Source organism: Canis lupus, chromosome 34 (assembly GCF_048164855.1).
Source record: "Canis lupus baileyi chromosome 34, mCanLup2.hap1, whole genome shotgun sequence".
NCBI lineage: Eukaryota > Metazoa > Chordata > Mammalia > Carnivora > Canidae > Canis > Canis lupus.
Window position 1 is genome coordinate 12,519,265 of NC_132871.1, and position 15,001 is coordinate 12,534,265.

Below are 15,001 nucleotides of genomic sequence, written 5' to 3' on the forward strand. Positions count from 1 at the left end.
CATCCTAGTAGGTGTGTAGTGGTATCCTGTTATTATATTAATTTGCATTTCCCTGATTACATATAACGTGAAGCATCTTTCATTTGCTTATTTGCCATCTGTATATCTTGGTGAGGTATTTATTAACATCTTTGGTCTATTACAAAAATCAGGTTTGTTTTCTTACTTTGGAGTTTTAAGAGTTCTTTTGTATATTTTGGATAAGGGTTCTTTATCAGATGTGTCTTTTGCAAATACTTTGTCCTAGTCTGTGGCTTGTCTTCTCATTTTCTTGACATTGTCTTTCGCAGAACAGAAGTTTTTAATTTCAGTGAAGTCCAGTTTTTCTATTTATGGCTTATACTTTTGGTGTTGTATCTCCAAAGTCATCCCCATACCCAAAGTCATCTAGGTTTTCTTTCTGTCTTTTAGAAGTTTTGTAGTTTTGCGTTTTATGTTTAGGTCTGCAATCCATTTTGCGTTAATTTTTGTGAAGGGTGTAAAGTCTGTATCTAGATTCTTTTTTGTTTTTGTTTTTTTTGCATGTGGATGTCCAGTTGTTCTAGCAATGTTTATTGAAAGGGTTTTCTTTGCTCCATTGTATTGCCTTTGTTTGAGAAACTACATTTTCTTTTTTTTCTTTTCCTTTTTTTTTTTTTTTTTTGAGAAACTACATTTTCTTATTCCTGACTTCTTCATTGTGTCGTGGGATAGCTCTTTTAGTTGGTACCGCTGCATGAGATGTCTAATGTTTTCTTTTTCTTTTTTTTTTTAAAGATTTATTTATTTATTTATTAGAGAGAGAGAGAGAGAGAGAGAGAGAGCCAGAGACACAGGAGGAGGGAGAAGCAGGCTCCATGCCGGGAGCCTGACGCGGGACTCAATCCCGGGTCTCCAGGATCATGCCCTGGGCCAAAGGCAGGCGCCAAACCGCTGAGCCACCCAGGGATCCCTTAATGTTTTCTTTTGAATAAATTCAGGTTATGCACTTTTGGGAACAGAATTGACATATACTTCTTAGTACATCATATCAGGAAGCATGCGATGTTGATTTCGCCGATTACTAGTGATGTTAACTTTCATCACTTGTCTACGGAGATACTTGACAAGTTTCTTCCCTGAGTTACTGTATTTCCCATTGCAATTAATAAATATCTTGTGGGAGATACTTTGCAATTATGTAAATAGTTTTCTTGTATATTTGCCCCAATTTGGCATGCATTAATGATCCTTGCTTCCTTGCTTGAAATAGTTATTGTGTTTACCAAAAGGCGATTTTAAAATATCCATTGTTCCTTTTACATTTATAGTAGGAACAATTTATAGAATGAATAATAGAGATTTTATTGGCTAGAATTCTATTGTAAAGAAGAGCTCCCCATTTTTCATATATTTGACTATAATTTGTTTATATCAGGATTGGATTCTTAGTTTATTCTGTTGGTTATAATCTGTTACTATTATTACTAATTTTGTTGTTCAAATTGCCCATATTTGGCCATCAGTTGCTTTCCTGATATGTTCTCTATTTTTTGAGTACTTTCTACTTTCTTGTTACCACAGTATGTTACAGGCTATTTGTACTTTCTGTGTTCCAGCCTTAGAATACACAAATTTTGGTGTATAGATACATTTTCATGTCTCTTGTATTGTATACTCAGGAGTGGAATTTCTGGGTTCTGTGGTGACCCTATGTTTAACTATTTGAGGAACTGTGTAACTGTTTTCCAAAGCGACCGTGCAGTTTTACATTCCCACCGGCAGTTTGCATGTTCCAGTTTCACCACATTCCCACCAATGCTTGTTATTAGCCTTTTTAAAAAAGATTTATTATTTATTTATTTATTTATTTATTTATTTATTTATTTATTATTTATTTATTTATTTATATTTATTTATGATATATATATATATATAGAGAGAGAGAGAGGGAGAGAGGCAGAGACACAGGCAGAGGGAGAAGCAGGCTCCATGCACCGGGAGCCTGACATGGGACTCGATCCTGGGACTCCAGGATTGCGCCCTGGGCCAAAGGCGGGTGCTAAACCGCTGAGCCACCCAGGAATCCCCCTGTTATTAGCCTTTTAATTATAGCCAAGGTGTGAAGTATATCTCATTGTGGTTTTGAATTGGATTTCCTTGATGCTTAATAATGTTGAGCATCTTTTCATGTGGTTATTATACGTTCATTTTCTAAAGATATTCACTGGGAAGAATTCCAGGGACATTTTTTCTTTTGGCACTTTGAAGTTTCTTTTGGCACTTCCATTTTCTTCCAGCTTTCCAATGAGAGAACTGTTGTCATTCTTAATCTTGGTTTCTCTGTACATAATATCTTGTTTTTTCCTTTAGTTGCCTTTAAAATTTTCTCTTTACTACTAGTTTTTAGCAGTTTGGCTTTCATGTGCTTTGGTGTGGTTTTCCTTAAGACTTTATTGCTTGGCATTTGTTGAGATTTTAGGTTTGTGAGCTTGTGATATTTATTAAATTTGTAAAATATTTGGCCAGTATTTCTTTGAATGCCCTCACCGTCCGTCCCTCTTCCTCTCCTTTTTTTTTTTTTTCCTTTTGGGTTTTAAGTGTGCTAGTCCTCTGTATAGTATTCCACTGAGACTCTGGGATTTTTTCCTCCAATCTTTTCATTTTTTTCCTCTGTGCTTCATATGTTAATTTCCATTGCTCTGTCTTCATGTTCATTGATCTTTTTTTCTGCAGTATCTAATTTGTAGCTAATCATATTCAGTGTATTTTTCAATTTCATTTTATTTCATATGGTATATTTTTCATACAGTAATTCTGTCTTCATAGTTTTCATTTCTTTCCTTTCATTCCTCATTGACTTCATATTTCCCTTTATGTCCTTAAATCTAAAAAGATTTACAACATTTACTTAAGGGTCCTTATCTGCTAATTCCATCATCTCTATCATTACCTGATTTGTTAGTATTTATTGGCTTTTATCCTGATTTTGGTCTATACTTACCTGCTTCTTTGCATGCCTTGTAATTTTTATGAAATTCCAGACATTGGGTTTTTATGTTGAGGGATGAATTTTATAAATATTCCTTTGAAAAGTGTTGGACTTTGTTCTAGCATTTAGTATTTTTGTGTATCATTTTGATTGTTTTGAGGTTTCCTATTATGTTTTCTTAGTATGAATTCATAATAGTTTTAGCTCTCATGCTTCTTTAGCTCTCAAATTAACATGATACTATATTGAGGATTGTACCCAAGTTCTTTTATATTATATGATCTCTCTACTATGACTGGTAGGACTGTGAACTACTCCAAGCTCTGTGTGAGCCTGAGAATTGTTCACTCTATTGCTTTTGAGTTTTTTCCCCTGGCCTTTTGGAGACTGAATTTTCTCATGTACAAATCATTACTTAGCAATAGTCTTGAGGACACCTTTTGCTAATCTCCAGAGCCCACCCTCTGTGCAGCTCCTTTCCATTACACTGCCTTGTAAATTCTAGCTGGTTTGGCCTTCTCAAACTCTCATCTCAGTCTCTTTAACTTAGCATGACTACCGGGTTCTGTTGGTTCTCCCTCCCTGTGCTGGGGCTTTGAAATGACTTTTAGTCAGTCAGCTGGGGCAGTTGTAGAGCTTAGTTCATTTGTTGTTTTCTTAGGAACACAGTGCTGTGCTGCATACTGTCTTCTGTCTGAGAACTGTTATTTCATATGTTTTGTTGAGTTTATACTCTTTATGGCAGGAGGGCAGTCCATAGTAGAAGGGAAAGCAAAGCTCCCCAGTACCGTTTTAAATGAACTTTAGTCTTATTGTATGCTTGTCAGCATTCCAGTGTGCCTGCTCTTTCATGGAAATTTGTGATTTAGGAATTACTTGCTTTCTCTTTTATTTTATTTTATTTTATTTTATTTTTTTTTGCTTTTTTGTTTTGTTTTGTTTTTTTTGCTTTCTCTTTTAAATGTGTTTTGAATAATCTTTTGGATGACAGGTCTGTTCTCCTTTTCAGTCTTTCCTGTTATTATTTTAGCAGTAATTGTGTCCCTTTAAAGTACTTGATAGATGGCTTTCTCTTAAGTCTTTTAATTTTCAGTGGTTTTCCCCCCCACCCCCCGCTGTGAATTCTGGTCTCTGTTGTATTACCACATAATTTCAGATTTTTTTTTTAAAGATTTTATTTATTTATTCATGAGAGACACACAGAGAGAGACAGAGACAGAGACACAGGCAGTGGGAGGATAAGGCTCCATGCAGGTAGCCCAATGTGGGACTTGATCCCGAGTTTCCAGGATCACGCCCTGGACTGAAGGTGGCGCTAAACTGCTGAGCCACCCGGGCTGCCCATACTTTTTTTTTTTCTCCAGATTTTTAAAAAGTTATTTATTGATTTACTATTAACTGTAGACTTTATTTGGAATTCACTAGGTTTCCCACTAATGTCCTTTTTTTTATTTTTTAAGTTATGATAGAGAGAGAGAGAGAGAGAGAGGCAGAGACACAGGCAGAGGGAGAAGCAGGCTCCATGCACCGGGAGCCCAACGTGGGATTCGATCCTGGGTATCCAGGATCGCGCCCTGGGCCAAAGGCAGGCATTAAACCGCTGCGCCACCCAGGGATCCCTAATGTCCTTTTTTTCTAGTACAGATCTTTTAAAGGTCATGGAAAATTTTATTTTTGAAATGTATGTATGTAGGTATTTTGTATAATGTCTTTCAATTCAAATTTGATGGTTTCTCATGCTATGAACTTTAAAAAAAATTATGGTAAGAAATACAATATAAAAGTTACCTTTAGGGGCAGCCCAGGTGGCTCAGCGGTTTAGTGCCACCTTCAGCCCAGGGCCTGATCCTGGAGACCCGGGATCGAGTCCCATGTCGGGCTCTCTTCATGGAGCCTGCTTCTCTCTCTCTGCCTGTGTCTCTGCCTCTTTCTCTCTGCGTCTCTCATGAATAAATAAATAAAATTTAAAAAAAGTTACCTTTAGGGGTGCCTGGGTGGCTCAGTCAATAAAGCATCTGCCTTTGGCTAAGGTCATGATCCCAGAGTCTTGGGATTGAGCCCCATGTCATCGGGCTCCCTGCTTCTCCCTCTCCCTCTGCTCCCCCCTGCCATGTTCTCTCTCTTGCTCTACTTGTTCTCTCTCTCAAATAAATAAAATCATTAAAATAATAAAAATTACCCTTTAAACTTAAGTGTACAGTTCACTAGTTCAGTAGTGCAGTTCAGTTGATTATATTCACATTGTTAGGTAACACATCTCTAGAACTTTTCCACCTTGCAAATCTGGAACTCTCTACCCATTGAACAATTTCCCATTTCTCCCTCTCCCTAGTCCCTGTCAACCACTATTCTTTATGTTTGTATGATTTTAACTCCTGTAGATATCTCATATAAGGGGAATCATATAGTGTTTGTCCTTTTGTGACTGGCTTATTTCACTCAGCACTGAGCATAAGGACAGTGTCTTCAAAGTTTATCTGGTTTTAGCATGTGAAAGGATTTTCCTTTTGAAGGCCAGTAGTTTTCTGTTATATGTACGTACCACATTTTCCTTATCTATACATCTGTTGATAGACCTATGGGTTGCTTCCACCTCTTGGCTATTATGAATAATGCTGCAGTGAACATGGGTATACAAATATCTCTTTGAGATCCTGCTTTTAATTTTGTATAAATACCTTGAAGTGGTATTGCTGGATCATATGGTAAATCTACTTTTAGTGTTTTGAGAAACCTCCTACTGTTTTCCATAGTGGTTGACCATTTTCTATTCTATCAGCAATGTACCAGAGTTCCAGTTTCTTTTTTTTTTTTTTTTTTTTTTTTTTTTTCTTTTTTTTTTTTTTTGAGTTCCAGTTTCTTTACATCCTGCCCAACACTTGTTATTGTCTGTTTTTTGATAGTAACCATCCTAGTAAATGTGAGGTTGATATTTTATTGTGTTATTGATATGCATCTTCCTGATGATTAAGGATGTTGAGAATCTTTCCAGGTGCTTATTGACCACTTGTTTGTCTTCTTTAGAGAAATGTTTATTCAAATCATTTGTCCATGTACATAGCTTTTTAAGGTTACTTTTGTTGTTGAGTTATAGGAGTTTTTTTTTTTTTTCTTAAAGATTTTATTTATTTATTCATGAGAAACAGAGAGAAAGGCAGAGACACAGGCAGGCTCCATGCAGGGAGCTCGACGTGGGACTCGATCCTGGGTCTCCAGGATCACGCCCTGGGCTGAAGGCAGGCATTAAACCACTGAGCCACCCAGGGCTCCCAGTTATAGGAGTTTTTTATCTTAATATTCTGGATATTAACCCTGTCTCAGACACATGATTTGCAGTTATTTTCTCCCATTATAAAGTTGTCCTTTCACTCTGTTGTTTCCTTCCTATGTTTTCTTCTAGAAATATTACAGTTTTAGGTACTACATTTAGGTCCTTAACTCATTTTGAGTTAATTTTGTATGTGGTGTAAAGTAAGGATACAGCTTCATTCTTCTTCATGTGGCTGTGCGGTTTTCTCAATAGTGTTTGTTGAAGAGACAGTACTTTCCCCATTTTGTGGTGTTGGCACTCTTGTTGAAGATCATTCAACCATGTATGTGAGGGTCTATTTCTGAGCTCTCTATTCTATTCCACTGGTCTCTATGTCTATCTTTATGTTAGTTCCACACTGGGTTTTTTTTTTTTTTTTTTTTTTTATTACTATAGCTTTGTAATGTTTTGATATCAGAAATCATGCTGTGGACTTTTGAGAAGAATACCATGGAGGTGATGTATCCTCATAGCATATTAAGGGGTATATGATATCAAAACAACTTATAACTGGTGATATTAAACTTGATTATTGGTTAAGGTGATGACTGGCAGATTTCTTCACTGTAAAAGTAACGTTTTTACCTTTCCATACTCTATTAATTCGAAGCGAGTCACTAAGTCCAGTTACACTCAAGGATTGGGGAATGAAGCTCCACCCTCAGAAGGAAGGAGTATCAAAAAATTTGTGGAGATTTGTTAAAGCTATCCATAGTAATTAATTAATATTATAGGGGAAAAATAATTTGAGGCTATTCAAATATCCTGTTTCTCCTTAAAGTTTTTCTGACTGGGGCATCTGGGTAGCTCAGTTAGTTGAGCAACCAACTCTTGATTTCAGTTCAGGTCATGATTTTAGGGTTGTGGGATCAAGCCCTGTTTCACGTTCTGTACTCAACATGGAGTCTGCTTAGGGATTCTCTCTCCCTTTCCTGAGCACTCTTGGGTACGTGTGCTCTCTCTCTCTCTCTTATTTATTTTCAGTGCCTTTCAGTGTCTCTTATTTATTTGAGAGAGAGAGAGAGAGCGTGAGCGAGAGAACACTAGTGGGGGTGGGGGAGGGACAGGTGGAGAGGGAGAAGCAGACTCCCACTGGGCAGAGAGCTCAACTTGGGGATTGATTCCAGGACCTTGAGATCATGACCTGACCTGAGGGCAGACACTTAACTGACTGAGCTACCCAGGTGCCCCAAAGAAATAAATCTTTAAAAAATTAAAAAAAAAAAATATTTGACTAAATTTTGTAATTCCTCAGTGGATTTTGCCTGCAGGAATTATTAGTATGGTGTTTTAATGATGATTTTTTTAACCTCCTTTATTCCTTTTATGTTATTATTTTAAATCTGTAAGAAAGATTTGTCTTTCCCCCGTAATTATTTATTCAATCATTTATGTACGTCTACTTAGACTTCCTGAAATTTGTTGTATTCTTTGAGTTGTAATCCAGTATCATCAGTATTTATTTTGTTATTAACAATTTTTTGGCTTTGACCATTGGGAGTTCTTTCAAGTTGCCTCCTGTGTCCTTTTGACATAACCCCATCTTTTTCTTTTCTATTTCTTTTTTTAGAACCCTTCTCGTCTGTGACACTATAAGGTGTTTCAGGCTACTATATGTTTCCTGTCCCAACCTTGTTTCTAGGGAGCCCCTGGTTTCTTTTATTGGAAAATGGTATTTAGAAACTAAGATCTAACTCTAGGTATGATTTATGGTGCTTGGGTGTTACTGTTTTAGGCCTCTCACCTGATAGAGTTAGGAAATATACGTGGTTTTACTTCTGTCATCCATGTTAATTTTTGTTACCTATGAGACAAATACTTTTTTTTAACGGTTTAGTGAAAGAACATTCTACGTTTTTATAATGTTTTTTTTAAATAAATGGTTAATTCAGAATGCTGTGGGAATTTGCAGGGGCATCCTGATTTCCCAAAACATATTGTAATATTGTGTAAGATTTTAGATTAAACGTCTTTTCAGTCAGATTTACTTTTATAGTAAAATATGTAATTTCAAAAATATTTAAGTCGTCAATGGAGGGAGGCATTTATTAAGTCTAGTTACGTTTTTCTTTTTAATGCTATCAATGCTAAAATAATATTTAGCAATAATGCAAGCCCATTCTTGCATAAGAAAGATTCTTACAATTTTGAATCTTTCTCCTATTTTGAAGCTTTAATAATAACCTTAAGGGGACCTAAATATGTCTGTGTTTGTGTGTGTGTGTGAGAAATCCTCATTTCGCAAAAAGTTTTATGCTTTAACACTCTAGACATAGGCCAAAATTTTTAAATTCTTTGCTTTTGTAAGGGTTTTTTTTAATAGATTGGAGTAGATTAAAATGGCTTAACTTGCCGCTGAAGCCTATAGTCATAATCCTGAGAAATTTTTCCTTGTTCCTTATTTCATTTTACTTTTTTGTATTTATAACTCTTGAAAGGTACAAATGACATGGACTTTATGAAATTTAAAATCCATGGCCAAGATGAGATATTTTTTGTAAACTGTCTTCCAAGTTTAGTTTGGCTGTATGTAAGAATTTTCTCAGTATAAGACATAATAGAGGGATCCCTGGGTGGCGCAGCGATTTGGCGCCTGCCTTTGGCCCAGGGCGCGATCCTGGAGACCCGGGATCGAATCCCATGTCGGGCTCCCGGTGCATGGAGCCTGCTTCTCCCTCTGCCTGTGTCTCTGCCTCTCTCTCTCTCTGTGTGTGTGACTATCATAAATAAATAAAAATTAAAAAAAAAAAAGACATAATAGAACTTTCTTTTTTCTATGTATTTCTCTATGTTTTAAGAGATAACTTTTTCTTAGTATAAAACATTTTTGTTAAGACAGGCAGTCAAAAATACTATCATAATGGTAGCCATAAATTTAAAAATAAGTGCATAAGTCCTCTCTTGCCTTTTTATATTGTAATTACTATGACTATAGTAATAACAATTTTAAAAAATAATAACAACAATTTTAAAACTACAATATAAAGAAATAAAATTGTCCCTCCCAAAGGTACAAGTGTTCTGTATGTGTTCGGATTAATTAATATATGTACATTTTACTTTAAGTACTTTTATTATAATATTATTTTGTAATATTTTCATTGCTGGTATAAAATATTTTAGTTAAATTTTAGGTAAATAAGGATTGATGGGTTATTCTGACAACCAATTTATTTATTTATTTATTTTGTGGGGAGGGGAATAAAGTATATGGGAGTGGGTCAATTTATGCCATTACTTCAGCACATTTTACAGTTTCCATCTTGGGAGAAATATCCTCAGGTGAAAACTGGTCATGTTCTTGAAGTCTGGGACTCCTCTGGAGGCTTTGCTGCCCTCTCTGTCCTCCAGCATCAGCTTTCCATGAGTGTAAAGCCTGGATTCTTGGCCTCCTTCCTCTGTCTTGAATGGGCAAATGTTCCTAGAGTGAAAGTGGTCAGATCACTTCTTTGAGATTTTTTTTCCATTTCCAGATTTCTAGCCCCTTCAAACAGATGTTTTCTGTAATCTGAGTTTACATGGCTTTTCTAGTTCTGGGAAAGAGTTCCAGTCCGCCGTGAGTGTGTATCTCACCCAGAAACAGAATTTCTGCCCTCTCCCAACTGACTTGTTGAAGAAATCTGGTTGTTTGTCTTTATAGAATTTTCCAAACTCTGAATTTTGTTGATTGCTTCTCTGTAGTGTCATTTAATATATTCTTTTTTCCTCCGTGTTTCCTGTAAAGTGGAGTAATATCTAAAGACTTGATTTAGGTTGGTATTCAGTCATTTTTGATTAGAGAATTTTTTTTAAAGATTTTATTTATTTACTCATGAGAGAGAGAGGCGGAGACAGAGACACAGGCAGAGGGAGAAGCAGGCTTCCTGCCAGGAGCCCAATGTGGGACTCGATCCCCGGTCTTCAGGATCAGGCCCTGGGCTGAAGGCGACGCTAAACTGCTGAACCACCCGGGCTGCCCCAAATGTGTTGATTTTTAAAATTGTATTGAGCTTCAGAATCTTTTTGGAAGTAGATGGACTAGAACTTTATAAATATACAGAAGAACTTTATAAATACATAGGTTATTTTAAATTAAGTACTGTGACATATATCTTAACAAGAGTGAAATTAAAAGCTAGCTTTACAGAAATTAGTGACTTCCAGGTACCTGGCTGGACTAGTCGGAAGAGCATGTGACTCTTGATTTCGGTGTTGTGAGTTTGAGCCCTATGTTGGGTGTGGCGATTACTTAAAAAAAAAAGAATGTTAAAACAAAAAAAAAGTGGTGTTTTCTTTTTAATTATCATTCCTAGAGTTCTGGGATCGTTACCAGACTGAGAGATTGCCAGTATAAATTCTACAACATTTAGTATTGCTTAGTGGATTGTTAGCTGAATCTGAATGTAGCCTGTTGGTCCAAAACATGACTCTACATATGCAACACGTGAGATATTTTCAAAATACTGGTGCTTACACCAGGTCTGGAAAGAGGCCTGGTAATGTATACCTTTACATTCTTAGTTAATTCTGTTATAAAGAAGGAATTTAAAGGCTACTGATTTGGCCAGTGGTACTCTTGAGTTACCAGTAATGGTCGATGTGGCTATTTTGCAGACATTTCTTCTTTATTCCAAAATGTTTAGTCTGAATGTGATGTATGAATAATAATTAAAGACCTATAGTCAGGTACAAGTTTAATATGTCTTGTTGCCAGAATATTCTTATCACCAGTAGTGATTGTTGCCTTTTGCTCATGATTCTCTTATAAGGATCTTAGGGTTTTTTTTTTTTTTATTTTAAGATTTTATTTATTTATTCATGAGAGACACATATAGAGAGAGGCCGAGACACAGAGGAGAAGCAGGCTCCATGCAGGGAGCCCAATGTGGGACTCCATCCCGGGACTCCAGGATCATGCCCTGGGCTGAAGGCAGGTGCCAAACCTCTGAGCCACCCAGGGATCCACAAGGATTTTTTTTTTTTTTTTTTAAAGGGGTTGCTTCTTTGGTTAAAAGTTCAATCAGATGAGCTAATTGTCGTAAATAAATTTCTTCCTATAGGCTTAGGTCACATCTTAATAGACATTTTTATCTTAAAAATTGTTTGAAAAAGAGAGTGATAATTATTAATAATCTCACCATCCTGACATAATCATTGTACTTTTTTGAATTTTATTTTGTTATCAAATTTGGTCCATATGCAGACATTTTTACATACTTATGTTTAGCAAGAGTTAGCTAGTACCATCTTTATAATTCCCACATAATGCTTAACTACTTCCTCAGTTCCTACAGTTTAAAAAAATATTTATCAGTAATTTTCATTTTAAATCCTTGTGTATGCTAAAGTCCTATTTCTGGAGCAAGAAAATTCACCATAGTGAATTCTCTGCTGTCCATATTAGTGATAGAATTGGAAAATAGTACAGAATAGATCAACAAACCTTTAAAAATCACATTTTGTTTTGGATTTTACTGTATGATTTTTGACACTGTAATTATATTTTAGAAATGTAGCTGGGGGTGCCTGGGTGGCTCAGTTGGTTAAGCATCCAACTCTTGATCTCAGCTCAGGTCTTGATCTCATAGTCAGGAGTTCAAGCCCTGCATTGGGCTCCACATCCAACGTGGAGCCTACTTTTAAAAGAAGGAAAAGAAATGTAGCTGGTGTTAATATGAATCAGCATTTTCTAAGCATATATTCCCTAATATGAATCAGATAATTAGAACATTAGTGACTAGTTATTAATAGATTTTTTCCCTTGATTTGTTATACCTTGAAAAAAATCCACATTTTGATTTTTCATAATTCACAGTTCATAACTCTAGACTTAATAGTAATCTGTATTACTAACAATTAGTAGGGAATCTGAGCTCCAACTTCCCATTTCTGAGTAGATAATTAGCATCTGTTTCCCAATTCAGAATGCTTGGGAAGTGATTGAGCTAGCTAGCTGCACACCTCTCTACATTTATGCTAGAGAAGATTGTATTATATATCGGTGAAGTGGTACTGATACTATGGCTATTTTAGGAATAAAATACTTTTCATAGTGTGTGAAACTAGTTGTTACTTATAAAAGATTCTTTAGTAAAGTGCTTTTCAAGTTTCAAATAGACTAACAACATAATCTGATTATAAATCATGAGCTGCATTGTTATAAATTCTTTTCTGTTAGTAAAAAAATTCATATGTTAGTAAATTTCATTCATTTGTTATTTTTCACCTTTTCTTCCCAGATTGGTTTTGTAATCATCATGGATCTTATTTGAGCATTGTAATGAGAATGAGATAAATTTTTCTCATTGTTAGCCTAAGAATTGATTGAAGTTGTTTTTGTTTATTTTAGGAAATCTACCTTCTTCAATGTATTAACCAACAGTCAGGCTTCAGCAGAAAACTTCCCATTCTGCACAATTGATCCTAATGAGAGCAGAGTACCTGTGCCAGATGAAAGGTTTGACTTTCTTTGCCAGTACCACAAACCAGCAAGGTAAAATCTTTATGCCATTGTTTATTTGTTGACCCTATATAGACTGAGTAAAAATATACAAGTGATATACTTAAAATCATATAGGGGGTGCCTGACTGGCTCAGTTGGTAGAAGATGCATCTGCTGATCTCGGGGTTGTGAGTTTTGAGCCCCATGTGTGACATAGTTTACTTAAAAAAAAATCATACAGAAGTGTTTTTTCCTCCAGAATTAATGTAGCATTATTGTATTATGGGTGATTATAATATAGAGAGCCTAGAGAAGGGTGAGAAAAGATACATCTAGCTGTTAACATGGCAGTTATTTTTTGGGGGGAAGTATGAAGTAGAGGAGTAAATAGCCTGTATTATATGATTCCATTCATGTAAAATTATATGTGGATATGTATATTCATAAGAAAATATATGAAACTATTTGACAATTATCTTTGGGTAGTGGAATTTTTGGGTGATTTTTACTTTGTATTTATTTTTGATGTTTACGTTCTTATATATTGTTTGAAGTTTTTGTAACAAGCATGTATTATATCTTTAACTAGAAAAAATAAGATAATATAGGTTCATTGTAGAAGTTCAGATATATAGATATGTATACAGAGAAAAGTAAAAATCACCTATACTTTTACCATGGTATCATAGATATAAATACTTTGGAGATGTATCCTTCCATACTTTTCCCTAAAAGTATACACACATACTTACAAAATAGAATATATTTTTACTTGGGGTATTGCTAATATTTTTCTAGGTTAAAGCATACAGATTTAAATGATTTCTAATATAACTTTAATACTGTGTTACATGAATATATAGTTTATTTCCCTATTAATTGAGAATTTAATTTGCCTTTAGTTTCTCACTATTTGAAATGTGCTGATAAATCTTAAATTTCTGTCATTAGTCCTAAACTCTGCTGATCTACAGATAGATCTAATTACTTTCTTGACATTCACACTTTGGTGACTAAATAGGTGCCTCAGACTTGACATGTCCAAAATGGACTTCATTTCACTCTGCCTTGTGCCAAACTTGTTCTTCAGGACTTTCATAATCCAATAAATAGCATTATTATTTTCCTGGTTGCTTAAGTCAAAGTCCAAGATTTATCCTTGATTCCTCTCTTTCCCCAGCCCTTCATCTAGTCTATCCACAATTCTTATGAGTTATAATCACAAAATGTATATCAAATTTATTCACTTTTTAAAACTTTCGTTCATTAGTTTGAGCATCTCTTATTTTTTTTGATTAATTATTATAGTGATGATTGCCACATGGTGATTTTATAATCCCCTCATTTCTTATTTTTTGGCCTTCTGTAAGGAAGGCCTTCTATTTTCATTTATTCACTCAGGTATTTATTCATGGAAGTGTTACTCAATTGGTTACAATATGTCATTCATTAGACATGGTTCAAATTATATTCCTGAAATTGACTCTGCAAACTGACTTCTGTTTTCTTTTTGAAACCTTTTTTATTTTTAAATGATTCCAAATTTACATAAGAGATGCAGAATTACCCACAGAATGCTTGTGTACCCTTCCCCCAATTTTCTTTGAATCTATGAGAATGAGTTGAGATGCCACATTGCACTTCAGTTCTTCCAATTTTTATTTGCTAAATACAGACATTCTCGCTCTCTTTTTAAAAAAATATTTTGTTTATTTGAGAGAGAGTGACAGCATGAGTGAGGGGAAGGGCAGAGGGAGTGGGAGAAGCAGGCTCCCTGCTGCGCAAAGGCTGAACTCAGAGCTCAGTCCCAGGACCCCGGGATCATGGCCTGAGTTGAAGGCAGATGCTTAACTGACTGAGCCACCCAGGTATCCTACTCTCCTTTTCTCTCTTTTAAAGATTTATTTGATTTATTTTAGGGAGAGGGAGAGGGAGAAATTCCTCAAACAGACTTCCCACTGAGTGAGGGGGCTATCATGGCACTCCATCCCAGGACTCTGGGATCATGATCTAAGCTGAAACCAGGAATCAGGCACATAACTGACTGAGCCACCCTGGCGCCCCCAGACATTCTCCTACATTACCACAATAAACCACCAAAATTACAACATTAACATTGGTCTTGTATTATACCATCTAATTCATAGATTCCATTTAGATTTCTCCAGTTGTCCCATTAATGTGCTTATTTGTTCAATTCCTTTATGTGTTGCCAATCTCTTGACCCCTCTGTCTTGTTGGCTGCTTTGGACGCTGCCAGTTTGGTCCCTGGCTACTGCTAGATCTCTCTCCTACCGAGATGCCTTGTACAGGCCCTAGC

At 35.6% G+C, this 15,001-nt stretch overlaps 1 protein-coding gene across 4 annotated transcripts in view; it reads left to right on the top strand.

The window, feature by feature from the left end:
* Nucleotides 1-15,001, top strand: part of OLA1 (Obg like ATPase 1) — a 163,849-nt gene that overhangs the window by 5,687 nt on the left and 143,161 nt on the right. For all 4 annotated transcript variants that reach the window (XM_072811029.1, XM_072811032.1, XM_072811030.1 and 1 more), the window contains one exon: nt 12,589-12,732. In XM_072811029.1, the coding sequence (XP_072667130.1) occupies nt 12,589-12,732 (144 nt within the window). The remainder of the gene's footprint in view (nt 1-12,588; nt 12,733-15,001) is intronic.